The sequence below is a fragment of the Eublepharis macularius genome, chromosome 7 (assembly GCF_028583425.1).
Source record: "Eublepharis macularius isolate TG4126 chromosome 7, MPM_Emac_v1.0, whole genome shotgun sequence".
Classification (NCBI taxonomy): domain Eukaryota; kingdom Metazoa; phylum Chordata; class Lepidosauria; order Squamata; family Eublepharidae; genus Eublepharis; species Eublepharis macularius.
The window spans coordinates 7,511,869-7,529,766 of record NC_072796.1 but is presented as its reverse complement, the minus strand read 5'-3'; the positions used below and the strand labels follow the sequence as shown (position 1 = coordinate 7,529,766).

Here is a 17,898-nt window from a genome sequence, read left to right as displayed (position 1 = left end):
GAGGGCAGGGGGTATGCATGGCCTAAAAGTTGTATAGGAAAGTGGACATACAAGAAGAGGCTCTAGGCGGGGGAACAAGCCAAAAGGGTTGCTGTTCCACAAAGACCCAACTTCTAGTCAACAGCACGACTACAATCAATGTTCTGCCTGATCTACAACGAAGCAATGCCAGCAGATCCCGGCATGAAGCCTTCTCCAGCCGAGCAAGCTTTCTACAGTATCTTCATAATTGATTTAGCCGTCTTTTTGTGAGCAGCAGGAGAAACGACAGCCCTGAAGTATGTAATAAAGCTGGACAGCTTGAGAGCAAGCAAGAAATAATAAAGCATGAATAATGGCTGGTCAGAAACAAGAAGTAATTCAACAGATGTATGGCATTTTTATTCTACTTCATGGAACAGTTATTCTTGTTAATTATATCACCTATTCTAGGCTTATATTCATAATTACATAATTACACAAAACAGATGGATAGCAGAATGCTCCCAGATGGTGAAAAAGTAAACAAGTTGATAATATATAAGCATTTAAGACATAATTATAAAAATAATTATAGTTTCCTGCTCTCAAGCTAATTATACATGCTACACAAAAACAACACTCTTGAAGATGCCCTGTGTAAATTATAGATTTTTTCCTATTAAATATATTAACTTTAAAATTAGAAGAGTTCAAAAGAGTTAATTTGCAGAAAATACCAAAGAGATCAATTAACAAACATGTATTTTTTAAGAGTTAAAAGTTAGCAGACACGTCATTTTTTTGTTCTCAGTGAGATTTTTGCTGATTCTGCACACGTTGGATAATGCACTTTTAAATGCACTTTATCAGTCGTTTGAGGTGGATTTTTTGTTCCGCACATGAAAAAATCTGTTCCAAATGATCTATAAAGAGGATTGGAAGTGCATTATCCAACATGTGTGGAATCACTGTTTGACTGATGGCACTGTAACATCAACAGGATTCCAGTACATTTTGCTTTCTTTAAAAATGTAAAACACAGCTAGCCAAAAAACAAAAGTTATGTAATACCTTCCATTGAGACCAACCAAAATTACATTAAAGTCGTAATAAAAAATATTACATGGCTTTTGTTTTTGGACTCTTGCTTTGGAAAAATGCATCTATCTGTAATCTCCTCCTACTCTGAGAACAGCTAGCTATTGTAGACTAATTCTGATAACTTCATCAGAAAGAAAGATTCATCAAAAGGCGTGCCGGACATATGGTGGAAGTAAGGAAGCAACTCCTAAAACAGAGGCAATTGTTTCTGTTAGGCATATCAACTCTGGGTTGAGAAGTCCTTTGGGATTTGGGAGTGGAGCCTGGGGAGGGCAGGGTTAGGGGAGCAGAGGAACCTCATTGGAGTCCACCCTCAGAAGGAGCCATTTTATCCAGGGGAATTGATCTCTGTAGTCTGGGAAGCAGCTGTAATTTTGGGAGATTTCCAAGCGTCACCTGCAGGTAGGCAACCCTAGTTTCTGTGCAGCCCATATGCAATTCTGGATACAGTTGCGGATGTTTATATTGGAACCACTTCAGTATATCCTATGTATCGCAGCAGTAAACAATTTTTAAAAACTTAAAAACAGACTGCGTATCTTCAACTGTACCACTGCAGAAGCAGCTCTGGAAACTTAGCAGCAGCAGCAGCTCTGGGCCTAAAAATTGGTGTTCAGCCCCCGTCCACCAAGACAGGGCATCAAATGATGGCACCCGCTAGAAAGAGAGGGGCAAACCCTTCTTGCTCAGTTCCTACTCCCCCTGGCTGAAAGCTTTCCCAGAGCGGAAAGAGCTAGGAGGCCATTAGCAGGACCAGGAAGGAAGGTTGTGCAGCTACAGCAGTGACAGGGTTACAACAACGTGATCAGGTGTTGCAATCGCAGTGAAGTTGCGCCATCGTATCTCCAAATCTCCAAGCAGGCCATGCTTTCTCCACTGTACATCCCTACATCCCTATCCTTTTATGGAAGATACTGCCTGTCAGAGTTCTGAGTAGACAGCTGTTAGCACTATGCTCTTCCTATGTGCACTATCACCCACAACAGTTTGTGAAAAGTGTCTTTTCTCTAGTGTTCCCATCACCAAAACTCTGACTCTGCGCTTTCAATGTCCCCCTCCCCTTGTAGCCATAGAGAGAGAGCCCCATGCTTGGGATGCTGTCACCAGAGACATGGATGTCTTGGCACAGGTTTATATACTATGGCAGATGAATTGTCATTGGCTGCAGAGATGGTTTGCCTCCAGTTTGGTGTAGTGGTTAAGAGCATGGGACTCTAATCTGGAGAACTGGGTTCGATTCCCTGCTCCTCTACTTGAAGCCAGCTGGGTGACCTTGGGCTAGTCATGGCTCTCTGGAGCTCTCTCAGCCCCACCCACCTCACAGGGTGTTTGTTGTGGGGATAATAATGATACTTTGTAAACCGCTCTGAGTGGGTGTTAAGTTGTCCTGAAGGGTGGTATATAAATTGAATGTTGTTGTTGTTGTTGTTATTGCTATGCAAGTGGGCGGGCACTTACACTTCAGTACATGCTCAGCCCCTCAACGGGGCTAACAACTCTCTGGGATCATCGTTTCAGACCATGATACGGTTTCTTATGGCCCACTCCAGTCAACACTCTGGCTCAGCATTCTGACCAATTACTGCTTTTGGACAGTCTTTCAGAGCAGCTCCACTCAGACTGCACTGCCGTAATCTCATCTAGATGCTACCAGGACCTGCACCACAGTGGCAAGAGCTCTTCTGCCCAAGAAATGCCTGAAATGGATGCACACCCACATTACACATTTGAGTCAACCTAATGAAGGCCATATCTGTTGGTAGAAGCTTTTTCCAGCTCTTCTATCACAATTGCCATTTTGAATATCGGGAAAAGACAATTTTCCTGAAAACAACAACAACATTCGATTTATATACCACCCTGCAGGACAACTTAACGCCCACTCAGAACAGTTTACAAAGTGTGTGTGCTGTGACTGACCCAAGGTTACCCAGCTGGTTTTAAGCGGAGGAGTGGGGAATCAAACCCGGCTCTCCAGATTAGAGTCCTGCTGCTCTTAACCACTACGCCAAGACTACTGGGGAAGACAGTAGAGTTCCCATAATGAACAAAAAGCCACTTACGATCATGAACAGTGCAATCAACTATACAAAAATACCCACTTTGTGCTCATCTAAGCATGAGTATGTGAATACTAGCCACTTTAAGAAGCTAGGACCACCATTTGCAGGGTTACCATAGCCCCAGTACATTTAGTGGTAACTGTGAGAGGGTCTCTCGAACATTGAGCCCTCTGAGATTAACAAGGAGAGCTCACTGAGCACAGAGGGTGGGGGATCCAAGTAGCTCAGTCCTTAGTGCCAAAATTCTCTCCAGCATACTGAGGGGTGTTTACTTTGAGGGTTTTCCTTTGTGGGCTCCTCCTGAAGTATGTATCATTTGTAGTAAAGGCAACAGCAACCTTATCAGTAACTGAATGACAAGAAGGAACTTGTCTCTACGTTCAACATTAAAAAAAAAACACTTTACATAGCTAGGATCCAAAGATGCAATTCAGAACATTCTGCCCCTAAAAAAGTTGCCTATCTACTTTTGTGGACAAGTATCCAACACATTCAAGATAACTTCCTGGTGAGGTAGAGACATTAGTGGAAAGAACTGTGGAAGTTTTGCATATACCTAGTAGTTATCACGCAAGAAGAACTTGTGAAATGTTAAGAACCAAGCTACTAAGAAAGAATACACTAAAGGATGGCATGTTGGAGGAATCCTTAAATAGTAAGAACAGTGCACAACAATAGTTCAAAGGCAGATTTAGAACCAAAGAAGATAATTTTTTCCCAGAATTCACAGGAATTCACTACCACAAATTCAGAGTACACAAAAGAATGCCATCCTGGCAACCCACCCTGAGACAGGTGTGGGGGCATGGTTTGCTGCAATGAGGAAGGGGAGCCAGCCCAGCCTGACACTGCCCACCCACCTTACATGCGGTACCAAATGCATAGGGGGAGGAATGATGGTGATGGCCCCACCTCCCCCCTTTGACCAGCAACAATGAAGGCACCAATCCAATTCAGAGTAAGGGCAAGGTGGTTGCCCATTGGGGGTCCCTAAAAGAAATCCTCACCCACCCAACCCAACATTGGCACCAAGCTTGGCACACAGAGATTCACCTTCTCTACTACTTTTTAATTTTTTCCCCAATTGACAATGGACATAACTCTACAGAGCGCATGTTCTTTAGCTGCCCATATTATAAGGAAGCATGTGATGAGATGCTCATACCAGTATTAGGTAAAATCTCTGGTCTCACTGATAAAATTACTCAATTATCTCCTATCTGATAAGAATGCCAAGATTACCCATCAAGCAGCCAGATATTGTTTGGTGATATTCAGGTCTTGGAAATATACTGTACTGTAACTAGATCCTAATTATAAATTGTTTTATTTGCTCCACTGTACGCCTTGAATTTCTTCAGTGTAAATATGTTATATGATTGGTCAAATGACCGTAAATAAATTGAAAGCAATCTGCCCTCCAGTGGCATGGGGAGGAAATGGCAGTCAGGAGGGGGTCTGGGGCAGGGGAAATGGTACCAGGAATAGCCCCTTCCTTTACTGTGATCTTTCAAAAAAAAAAAAAAAGATGTACCAAATCAGGCTTAGGAGAGATCACAACATAGCAAAGGAAGGTGCACAAATGCTCCACAATGCCATACATCTGATGAAGAGAGCTGTGGCTCTCGAAAGCTTATGCTACAATAAAGTTGGTTAGTCTTAAAGGTGCTACTGGACTCTTTGCTATTCTGCTGCTGCAGACTAACATGGCTAACCCCTCTGGATCTAATGCCACGGGGAAACCTTTTTTAAAAAAGTTGTACTTTAAGTAGATTGTGCTCTAAAGCAGTGGATCGTACTGGTGTTGTGTGGTGGTTGATCTAGGAAATTGGACTGGGGGGAAGGGATCTGGGAAGCAACAGATAAAAGACATGCGACGGGAAGGGGTAGGTGATTAGAACAGCAGATGGAACTCTGTGTTTGTGTTGTGAGGGAGGGGCTGCATGTTATTTTTATTTATAGTCTTAATCTGTGCCATTCCAAGGGGCCATGATGGGTATCAGCTCAATGAAGGAGTAGACTTAGATCGAAAAGAACATCAACTGAGCAAAAGAAAAAAAGGTAAAAAAAGAAACATGGGACAGGAGAGAGGAAATTGGAAATTATGTTAACTAAAGGCCAAACTGACATGATGACATCCATGGGTATGACATGTGGCTGCCACCACCATTTTAAAGGGATTTAAATATCTAATTTGACACTATATCAGGTCTTGACATATTTTCTTTGACTCCAGAAACCACCTCAAACATTTGTGAGCCATACTTCTTTTGAAGCCTTCACGGTTTTATATATTAATTAACATATTTTCTAGTTATTTCTACAGATGTAAAATTTCTGAAACTGTGGGAAAAGGTGTTTTTGCTGTTTTTTTTAGGAAAAACTAAATTTGGGGGGAAATGGAAACTTGTGCAATACTTACTAAAAAACTTAAACTTATTTTACTGCTCCAATCGAATAAGTGCTTAATTCACAACTTACTCGGAATATAAAACTACCGTTTGGCATATTTATGGAATTTAAAAGTATAAAGTATACTTTTATAAGCAAATCTGTAAATATAGCCAGTACTTCAGAGAGAGCAGCAACTACTTCAACATATGCGACCTTGGCACATATATCTAAATTTTTTCTATCTGAGAGTCAGGACACAATAAAAGTTGAAGGCAGAAAACAAAGTTTGTAGTAAGCAAAAGAAAGTGTATTACTTGGACAGAAACACTCTGATACTGTAGGGCTACCAGTATATTTAGATATCTAGTTTATAATATTGAAAACATTGTACTATTTTGATTCAAGACATTATAGCATATTATACTGTTGCCAAAATTAAGATTTAACCAATAAACATAATGTCAGGCCTGGCCAGAGGACTCTCTCAGACTCTCCACTACATTGGACACAGCTGCATAAGTAGGAATCCATACTAGTAAAGCACGGCACAGACTAATTGCCTGGAATGCCAAAGCCAAGTCTTCCTCGACAGGTCATACCTCCAGTCCCCTCCCCACAGTCCAAACAAGAGTCAGTTCGTTGAAGTTGGTGCAAAAGTCCTGAAAGAGATGCAGAGCTGAAATACCCAAGGTCTGTTCCCAGACACGCCGCTCCAGCTGCACTGATGACACCACTCGGCCCAAGCAAAGCAAGACACAGTGAAGGAGGAAGCACTCCCACTACCCATCCCCGAGTAGCAATACATTTACAGGTATGGCAGGCAGGCTGGCTTGCCTGCTTGACATATATCCTTTGAATATGTTGTATCAGCGTATGATTACAGTAAATATAGGAATTATTATTACCCAATACGGTAGATCATCTTAAATATTTTCACACCTTACATTCTGAATGAGTAAAACCTTGTCTCCCACAGCATATCACTCATTCTGAAAGAAAAATAATAATTCCTGGGAGGTTCTTTTCCCAGTGTTCCTTGAAACTTCTCAAAATTGAAAAAGTCCTCAGACAGTTTTCATGCTATACATTTTGAATGACTAAAACTTCATTTAAAAAACAGCATTCATTTGTTACAGAAGGACAAAAAACCTTATAGGATGTTTTTCCCCCAGTGGTCTCCAAAATTTCCCAATTTTCACATCCCCACACACAGTCAATTGAAAAAAGCATTAAAAGCTCCCTCCCCCCCACCGCAATTTTCTGGTTTTTAGGCCTTCACATCTTCTGGCTATTGTTACCATATAGTTTAATCCTAAAATCAGAATTTCTCATAATTTTATTAAAGCTATGACAAAAGTGTTGTAGCATTAGCATATAAATAAATATGCTGTAATCCTTGGTTGTCATCACCATACCAAAAAGCAAACTTTTAACTTAGGAAGAGCAGAGTGTTAACATATAAATAAGCAGGGCTTTTTTTCAGGGGGAACGCTGGGGAACAGAGTTCCGGAACCTCTTGAAAATGGTCACATGGCTGGTGGCCCCGCCCCCTGATCTCCAGACAGAGGGGAGTTGAGATTGCCCTCTGCACCACTCGGCTCTAAACTCCCCTCTGTCTGGAAATCAGGGGGCAGGGCCGCTCTAAACTCCCCTCTGTCTGGAGATCAGGGGGCAGGGCCACCAGCCATGTGACCATTTTCAAGAGGTTCCGGAACTCTGTTCCCCCGCGTTCCCCCTGAAAAAAAGCCCTGTAAATAAGTAATGACAACAAATTCACACGCATGCAAAATATTCTGCACGAATTGATAATTAGCTTTGTACTTGTACCGAGGATCACTGAGACTGCCTACAATAAAATACTGCTGAAAATACTAGGTGCCACAATGAAATTTCTAGGCGATACGGCAACCTGTCACTCAGGATTCATAGAATTACATAATACACATTTTTTAAAAACTGCAGGAGGTGCAATGGAGTACAAAAGTTGCTTTTATATAATGTAGAGGACTTCAGAAATGATGACAGTGGAAATATGAAAAGCAGGAAACTGTGCCAGCAAAATGTCAGACTGAGGAGTTATTTAAAAGATCAAGTGCATAGAGAGCAAGGAGAGATATGAAGAAGGCAAGTGAGTGGAGAGATAGTTAGGGATGGGACTTTAGGGAGCTGAGATTGAAGAGCAGGCCCCTGAGATAAAGGGGAGGCATTTAAAAATGCAGCCCATATGGTGGAGGAAAGCCCTGGAGCCTTTTAGCAAGTTCAGGATTGTGGAGCCAGGAATCTATAGAAAGGAACAATGCTAAGCTTTGTAATACATGCTCAATGTCAGACAACTGATAATGTATCAAAAAACAAATACAACATTAATTACGCATGGTTCTCCAAGCAATTTGCAAGGAGAAATATCTCATCAAAGACTGTATGTTTCTTTCTTTTGTTACTTCACAGACAAATGAACACATACACACCATCTGGTTTTTTTTTTTTTTTGGTTAGGATGTTGAACTGAAATGTATAAACTAATAGAGTGACTGAAATTGTTGTTGTTTTTGTTTATAGTCTGCCTCCCTCACTGAGATCCAAGGCAGATTACATACTGCAAGTGAATATAGGCCATTCACAGAGCAATATAAGCTAGGCCATTCACAGAGCAAAAATTCAATATGATCATCAGTTAGGACATTCAATGAAAACAGATACAATAGGGTATGGTAGAATCAAATGTGAAGACTAGTATAAAGCTGAACACATAGATAAAACATTTCAGAATTAAAGTGTAAGTAATTAACATGACATGTTTAGCAACGTTGAACTACCCAATAGGAGCATGTCTACATCAGCAGACAGGACCCTGTCCCTTATCAAGGTCTAGAGTCCCTGTCCCTTCCCAAGGTATCTCTTTGAGCTACTTCTTTATTGTTGTTGTTGTTGTTGTCATTTATAGTCCGCCTTTCTCACTGAGACTCAAGGCGGATTACACGAACCCCCTGGTGGGTGGTTCCATATGAGGTGATAGACCCGAGAGCTGTTGATAATGAGCAACAATGTTTAACGTACAAAGAAATAACTAAAACCGAAGCATCTAAACTTAGAATAAAGACGCAAGAGGAACTATCACCTAATTATGACTGGTTCCAGTATAGACAGATTAGAGACTTATACAATTCGGACTCTGTAAAGGGGGGCATACGAACAGAGAACTCGGAACTAGAGCAGACCCTTCTCAAAGAAGACAAGAAAAGAATATCCAAGGTATACCAAGTACTGTTGAAATGGTATACCGAGGACGAGACAGTTAAAACACAGATGGTGAAATGGGCTATAAATTTTAATAAAGAAATAACAATGGAGGCATGGGAATACTTGTGGAAAACTACAATGAAGACAACGACATGTACTAATATTAAAGAGAACATTTACAAAATGATTTATCGTTGGTACATGACACCAAAGAAGATTGCGCTAGGGAATTTGAACACTTCTAATAAATGCTGGAAATGTAAGAAGCATGAGGGCTCCCTCTATCATATGTGGTGGTCATGTGAGGTAGCCAGGCAGTACTGGGGGGAAATAATAAGAGAAATGAGTGAAATTTTACAGTTTCAAATAAATAAGAACCCAGAACTCCTGCTACTAAACTTGGGAATGGAGGGAATTCCAGCCCATCATAGGACGTTGATATTTTATATGACAGCAGCAGCCAGACTTTTGTATGCGCAAAAATGGAAAGTACAAGAAGTGCCAACTGTTGAAGATTGGATCTACAAATTGCTGTACATGGCAGAAATGGACAAGATGACAAGAAAACTGAGAAATCTGGACTCAGGGCAGTTTAACACAGATTGGGAGAAGCTGAAACAATATCTGGAGAAGAAATGGGAGGTGGGAGGAAAACTGTGGCAGTTTGAGAACTACTGAAGTATAATAAAATGTAGAGGGGGGTGACTTTACCGGGGGAGGAAGAGATAAATGTGAATTTATAAGCAGTTAGATTAACAGATTGATATATATATAGATATATATAGGTTAATAGATAGAACATTGATAGAAAATAACTAATGACAAGGTTTAAATATAAGGATTGAGTAACCAACAGTATTTTCTTTCTTTGTTAAGATTTATATAATGCACCAAACTGAATATACAGAAGAGTCAAATTGATTGACTATGTGATGAGCTATATAGAATTACCATAAAAAGATAGAATGAGTAATATATAGAGAATAAGTCAAATTGTTTGATTTGAATGTAAGATTTTTATGGTTTATGATATATAGGTTTATGATATGTAGAAATATTTAAAAATGGTTTATCTAAGATGGAAACAAGGACTTACAGTTTGGGTATATAATAAGAAAAGTAGTTAAGGAGGTACTGCTTAATATAATGGAGAATGTATATCTGTTTTAGATAGAGGAAATTAATAGAAGTAGGGGAAAAAAAAACAAAGGGTGGGAAAGCTGTTGGAAGTCAACAAAAGGGGGGGAAAGGGAGGGGGTTAGAAATGAAAAACTTGGGAAAAACTGAATGTAAATGTAAAATAACGGATTCTAACCCAATAAAAATTTTTCAAAAAAAAAAAGAGACTCAAGGCGGATTACACAGTGTGAGATTAGTACAATCAATATCAGGAACATTTCCATAAACATATAAATATAAAATAAATATAAAAATATAAAAAATACTGCTTCATACTGTCACAAATCCACTTTTCGGCCACCATTTGAGGGCGGACAAATCCTCACGCAGTAAGAGATTTCTATTTAGAAATCACCTACTTCACTTGTGCAGGATGGAAGCAACATAATCAGGCCCCCAGCAAGCCTGTGAAGAGTTTGACCTTTAAGAATCTACTAGTGCCACCCTAAACAGAATGACATCCTTCGAAACCCACTTCCTTCAATAGCTTTAGAAGGGTGTAGCTGTTCACAATTTCTCTGTATATGTACTGCAATAGACTATGCCACCAGCAGCATTCCCCGCCCCCCTCCCTGCCAACATGTGCACAACATCCCCTCTGCTGGAGAGGCAGGAACATGGTTTAGAGACCGTATTCTCCCTATTACAGACCACTCCGTTGACAGAGGAAAGGGCAGGGGAAAATCCCAAGGGCAGATCTGGATCCTGGAAAGGATCAAACTGCTGGAAAAAAATGTCCAATGAAGTATCTGTATTGTAAATCTGGCAATTTTAAATAACAACCTCCTTATCTTTAAAATACATTCTGAATAATTTAAAGGCTGTTGATGGCTATCCTCAGTGTGAAATGCAAGCTCAGAAAACGACACAGCTCAAGCTGACACTGGAAGGGCAGGAACATCAGGTTGAAGGTAATTAAGAAGCAGCCCACCAACATTAAGACTGTAATGTCATCCCATCTGCCAAATCCTACATTTAGCTGGAGCTTTGCCTTTTGCTTGCTGCTGCTGCTTCTGTTACCCACCTGATCCTTAGAGACCTGCTTTGATGGAGCATTTATGCCAAGTTTTTCCAGAGGATAGACAATCTGTCGTCTTGGTCGCACGGGAACCATGTAATGAAGGGCAGATGTCAGGGAATGGGCACAGGGATTCTGGAACTGAAAGACAAGCTATATTTTAGCGGAGAGAATGTCAGAAAAGTGCATCACAGATGTCTGCAGCCGCGCTCTGTGAAGACAAGAATTCTTTATCCCTTGATTAAATCCAAGAGAAATATCAGCAAAGAAGTAAACATGCTTAGAGCAGAGGAATGGATTGCAGCTAATTCCCGACACTAATGAAGATAATTATGAGAGTAATTACATTACTATCTCAGTGGGAATGACAGATAAACAAGTGGTTTGGTTTATGGGATTTTGCTGCGCAAGTAGCTCCCCTGGAGGATGTTTTCCTCCACTGCAATCATGAATCATCTTCATCCGACCTCATTAAGCAGCATTACATGCTCGCTGTTTGCCTCCTCTTGTTTGGCAAACAGGGGGTTAAACTTTATATCAAAAAAGCATATGCATAGTTGCTTTTATCCAAATGATGAATGTTCACGAACTGGCATAAACATGAAGGGGGCAGAATCCTTATATTTTCATCAACATATCATTAAAAACGCCTTTATCACACCACAAATTCAGCGAAACAACATAACATGGGATCAATCGGAAAAAGGGAGAGCAGTAATGCAAAACAAAGGGCACTGCAATGCTTCCAAAACTTGGTGCCACATTCAACCTGCTGTTAAAACAGAGATATCATGACATAAATCAAACCAAAATCATTTTCCTTTTGCGTACAGCCAGGCTTGCTAGAGCTTTCTTACTTCCTGTACGCTTTCCCCATTTCATTTGCATGTCAATTAATATTGCTATGGTAATATTTCATTTCATGAAAAGCAACCTGCTCAAATGAGGCTGAGTTCTCCAAAAAGGAACTGCAAAATGTTCACCACCCAAAAGACTCCACAGCTAGGATTTATCTTTGCATGGTATTTGGGGCATGAAGAGAGGACTGTTATGGCCTTTCTTGTCACAGTAGGCACTTAGGGGCTGAAGCACGGAAGGTGAAGCCAGCCAGGGTGGGTGAAATTTGCAAAGAAAAACCATCAGAGTGAGGAAACACTTCCCTTCAGTAGATGGCCTTTTTTAAAAAATCCAGATCTACACCTTCAGAGTTTAAACTACTTTCCTTTTAGTAAGAACACTTCAAGTCTTTTTACCTAGTCATGTTCAGCGAATCTGGGTCCCCATCCTATGTCAGATGTGACACCATTGCACATGAGTTTGTAGGTTCTCCCAATTATTGTGTGTGCAGAGCCTAGGACTGGAACCACGATGCACATGGCAAAGGGGCCTCAACCCCCTCCTCCCACTGTTTTCCTACCCCAAACAGTCCCAAGGTGGTGCTGTTGGACCTGGTGGGAATATGTGGGTTTCCCCAAACAGCATCCCAAACCTGGGGCTCTTTCAGGTTGGGGAAAATCATAATTTGTTCACTGCTTCTTGATTCCTTCAGGTCCCCAGGCTTACAAAACCCAATCAAACGAGTACATTTAAAAGGGAATAGGAATGTGTGCTTGTACAAAGTCCAAACTCAGTCACTTTGTGCGTGTGGGTGTACGAGAGAGAGAGAGGGAGGGAGGGAGAGAGGGCTGATTCATACAGCCACTGGAAAAAATTGTTAGACACATTTTTAAAAGTAATGTTGCAATGATCAGGTGATCATTGCATTATCAGGAATTTCCTAGCAACGATCATCAGGGCGACCATATTTTTGATAGAATATGCCACCATCTGGAAATCTGCACTGTTCTTTTATGCAAGTGATACTCCATGGTGTTATTATGGAGAAAAGTCGTTTACTTTTCATTAGGGTTTAGCACTCAACTAAAAGGCTTAAATATTTTCTGAAAGTGTATATCCTATACAAAAAGCTTTTCATAGCCATATTAAAAACTCTGTACATAAAGAAAGAGCTCAATATTCCTTCCTTTATTATAAGGGAAGGGGAAGAATGGGATGGATCTTAATATACAATTTGGTTTGAAGAAATAAAATGCCACTGGGTAGAAATGAAGGTTGGGCCTAAGAATTTTTTTTTTAAAGATTTTTTTAAAAAATAGAACCATGCATCTAATTTTCTTCCCTAGAGCTTTTAAAGAACAGTAGTATGCATTACACTCCTCTAATCCTTAATCAAAGGAGTATAATTCTTGTTCTTCTGCTGCCTTAAATGATGAGCCAATACTCGACCTGCCCGTTCTCCCCTTCCCCAGAATGACTGGCGCAAGCACTTCAAAGCATGTTCTGCTTTTTTTGACAATGCTAGCAACAAAGCCCATTGTGGGGAAAAATACACTGGGCTCCAGAAAGGGGAGGGTAGGTAGGTGGGCATTCTGTCCTCCTCCCTCACAGAGCCTGGCCAGATGAAGTGGGGGGGGGAAGCATTGCCACCTGCTCTGTTTCTGATCCCGGCCAGGTGAAAAGGGCGTGGGCATTGCCTCCTGCTCTGGCCTGATTCCAGACACATGAAAAGGGGCGGGCATTGTCACCGGCTTCACGCCTGATCCTGGCTGGGTAAAGGGGGGCAGGCCAGGGGAAGGCAGGGGGCGGGCATTGCCACCTGCTCCACTCTTGATCCCAGCTGGGTGAACGGGGTGGGGTGGATATTTCCACTGGCTCCGCTCCTGATCCCAGCTGGGTGATGGTGGAGGGCGGGCATTGCCACCCGCTCCAAGCCTGATCCCAGCTCGGTGAAGGCAGGGTGGGCATTTATTTATTTTTATTTATGTCATTTATAGTCCGCCTTTCTCACTGAGACTCAAGGAGGATTACACAGTATGAGATTAGTACAAGCAGTATCAAGTACATTTCAATACAGTATCAAGGACATTTCCATAAACAATGCCATAGGGCAAATAGATACAAGTTTAAAAGACATAGTAGTAGCAAGAATCCAGTACAGAGTAGAAAAAATAGTGAAGCAGAACATAATCACTTCTAGGACTAACATTAGACAACATGGAGCACTGGTGGTACATAGGAGTACATATTTAAAGCAGCAGATAATATGTAAGGCAATATAGTGATGAAGTCTATGGTCCCTCACTCATTAGCGAAGTATCTGAGACCCCATCCCTATGATTGCCACTCGCTCCGTGCCTGATACCAGCTGGGTGAAGGTGGTGGGTGGGCATTGCCACCTGCTTCGCTCCTGATCCCAGCTGGGTAAAGGCAGGAGGGCAGGCATTGCCACCTCTCTGCTCCTAATCCCAATTGGGGAATTTGGGGAGTGGGCATTGCCACCTGCTTCTGATCCTAGCTGGGTGAAGTTGGGAAGCAGGCATTGCCACTTGCTTTACTCCTGATCCCAGCTGGCTAAAGGCGTAGGGCGGTATTGCCACCTGCTCCGCTCCTGATCCCAGCTGGGTGAAGGCAGGGGGGCAGGCATTGCCGCCTGCTCTGCACCTGATCCCAGCCTGGGCTTCCCACCGCGGCACGCTCTCTGGAGATCTGGCTGCCTCATCTGTGTTTTGCTCCACAGCAGTGCCCTCTGGAGGTGCACCAGGGTAGGAAGTGAGTTGTCTTGTGCTTAGCTTTTTATATAGTAGGATGTTATTCGATACATATTTAACCTTTTGCAACTCTCGATAGAGATCTGGATTGGAAGATGTAGCAAACAGAGTTAATATTTCAAATTATTTTTCATATTCGTTTCTTCGCTTTCTCTAAGCTTCTTCTTGGGGAATTACACTTGCAACTGGGAATCGGACTTCCAGGTGGCAGGCGGCTGCTGCAGATGCTGTCCTGAAGCGCCGAGGTTTTTAAGGTTTTTTAACTACTTTGGTGACCTTTAAATGTTTTAAAAATGTTTTTCTCTTGTCTTATCTAAGATTGAACTTTAGCAACTCTTCACTTACAACATTTTAAGTCTAAGTGGATGTATTTCTGCCAGGAATTGCTAGTCTTCTGCCTCCTGTATACTCCGGAACCTCCCACCCTCAGTACTATTTACAATAGCAAGCTAATTAAGATAGCAGCGTCTATGTATCCTATGTATCCAACCTCATTCTCTCTCTGAACTAAGCTTCTTGTAAGATGCACATGCAACAATCCTTCTTCTGATAAAAAGGTTGCAAGTTTCCCACTCAACAGCACAACAGTACGAGTATTCACAGTTCCTTGGTTAATATTAAAATATTCTGCAAGCTCAGCTATCATCTGTGCTTTAACGGTTTCGCCACTGAGCAGAGAGACATTAAGTTGCCATAGGCTGAGTGGTCTAACCCAAGCAGGAAACTGGAGATCTAATGAAATAGGGACATGATCAGAAATACATCGATATCACATGCTTTACATGATTACATCTATATCACATGCTTTAATCTGAGGCATCAACACAGCTGAAACAAGGAAATTATCTAGCTGAAAACAGTTATGATGTAATGAAGAAGATATAGTCTCTGTCCTTTGGGTGTAACATGTGCCAAGAGTCAATCAAACCTAGTTCAGCCATACAGGCTTTAAGTATAGATCACACCAATGAATGCTCTTCAAATTTTATGATTCTGTACTGTCAGTGTGCTAAGAGATCCAGTGTGGTGTAGTAGTTAAGACTGTTGGACTAGGATCTGGGAGACCCAAGTTCGAATCCCCACTCTGCCATGGAAACTCACTGGATTCCTTTAGGCTGGCCACATGCTCACTCTCAGCCTAACCTGCCTCGCAGGGTTGTTGAGAGGACAAAATGGAGGAGAGGAGAAGGATGTAAGCCACTTTGGGTCCCCACTGGGGAGAAAGATGGGGTAGAAATGAACAAATAAATAATAATTAGCACCGGCTGTACTATAAATATAGCAGCCGCTCTGCTCTAAAAATACTGGCCCGTATCCATCCGTGTACAGAATGCAGTTTCTCCACCCCTCTTCCTTCCTATCCTGACTGCTAGGAAGGCCGTTCCTGGGGTTGCAGGTCCTGCCCAGAGGGACAGCAGATGTGAGGCAGAAGTCGAGGGTGAAATCGCTCCTCCCACATGCTCAGCTCTGCTATATGGAAGAAGTGAGTTTATCCCCATGTTCCTCCTCATTTCAGCCTCTTGACTCATACGGGCTGCTCTTTGCGCAAGTCCTGCAACCCCAGGAACAATCTTTGCAAGAATCAGAAGGGGCCCCAGGAATGGAGAGGAATGCAGGAGAACACCCCACCTATGAATGGTGAGGTCCGGGCCAGTATACCACGAAGAACAGGGTTAACATACCTGTAACTTATGTTCATCGAGTTCTTCTGTGCTGACACACATGGGGACTGCGCAGGCGCAGGCCAGCCGCCGGAGAATTTTCTAGAGCTTCCAAGGCTCCGAAGGGGCCGTCTGTCGCGCGCCTCAGCGACCGTCTTCCCGCCCAAACGGTCACGTGATCCTACAGCGACCAACGGCCCCTTCCCTCAGTTCTCCTTTGCCGCCGCTTGACCAACACACTTCAGCCATAACACCTTAAAAACACCAATATCCGTTACAGCCATCACAGTATTGTGCATTGGAGTTCACAGCGGGGTAGGAGGGAGGGTTGTGTGTCAGCACAGAAGAACTCGATGAACATAAGTTACAGGTATGTTAACCCTGTTTTCATCTTCGTTCTTCTGTGCCTCCACACATGGGAGTGTACCAAGCTTCACACAACAAGGAAGGCGGGGGTGAAGTCCAACACAATTTTATTGAACAAACAAGAACAACAATAAATAGATATGCATATATACATCTATGTAAAAAACTGTGTAAGGACACATAAATACTCAATATTTACATATATATACACCCCCAGGTACATATATACACTCTTTCACTCAAGGGTACCCAGCAGGTACGCCAAGAAAGTCATCCCAAAACTCCCTCAGGAAAAAAGGGAGTGTAAGACAGCCTTGGCCACAGATACATCCTGCTCCGCATTGACATCAACGGCGTAATGCCTGACAAAGGTGTCTGCAGAGGACCATGTGGCTGCTTTACAAATGTTAACCAGGGGCACCCCCCTGAGGAGTGCCGAAGAGGATGCTTGGGACCGCGTGGAGTGGGCTCTGACATGGAGCGGGCAAGCCACCCCTGCCAGGGAATAGGCCTTGCTAATGGCCGTCACAATCCACCTAGACAGGGTCTGCGAGGAAGCCCTGTTACCCTTGTCCTTGGCCCCAAAACATACAAACAGGTGAGGACAGGTGCGGAATCCCTTCGTCCTATCAAGGTAATAGGCTAGGGCCCTCTTCAAGTCTAGGGAATGGAGGGCCTTTTCCCCCTTAGAGGAAGGCTGAGGAAAGAATGCAGGCAGTGAAATATCCTGCGAGAGGTGGAAGGCGGACACCACCTTGGGCAGGAACCCAAGGCAGGGACGCAGGACCACCTTGTTGGGATGAAACACAAGAAAGGGAGGGTCAGACCGCAGTGCAGACAGCTCACTGACCCTTCTGGCCGATGTGACGGCCACCAAGAATGCTACCTTGTAGGATAGCATATCCAAGGGGCATGTAGCCATAGGTTCAAATGGAGGCAACATGAGACGTGAGAGCACCAAGGACAGCGACCACTGAGGCACTGGCGCTGATACAGGTGGGTAAAGATTGTACATGCCCTTAAGGAACTGGCGGGATTGTGGGTGAGAAAACACCGTAGCACCCTCAACTCGGGTGTGAGCAGCTGATATCGCTGCCAGGTGGACCTTGAGGGAGGAAGCCTTCAAGCCCAGGTCACGCAAGTGGCACAAATACTCGAACACAACCCCCAAGGGACTGTTGTCAGGCACCACTCCTCTGGCAAGTGCCCAGAGCTCAAACCTGCGCCACTTGGCCGCATAAGCGCGCCTAGTGGATGGCCGACGAGCATTCAGGAGGACCTTCTGTACCTCGTCAGTAAAGCCTATC

The 17,898-nt window shown here is 42.8% G+C and overlaps 1 protein-coding gene across 1 annotated transcript in view; it reads right to left on the bottom strand.

The window, feature by feature from the left end:
* Positions 1–17,898, bottom strand: part of CFAP61 (cilia and flagella associated protein 61) — a 198,205-nt gene that overhangs the window by 120,051 nt on the left and 60,256 nt on the right. The window contains exon 17 of the mRNA XM_054984388.1: positions 10,963–11,097. Coding sequence (XP_054840363.1) covers positions 10,963–11,097 — 135 coding nt within the window. The remainder of the gene's footprint in view (positions 1–10,962; positions 11,098–17,898) is intronic.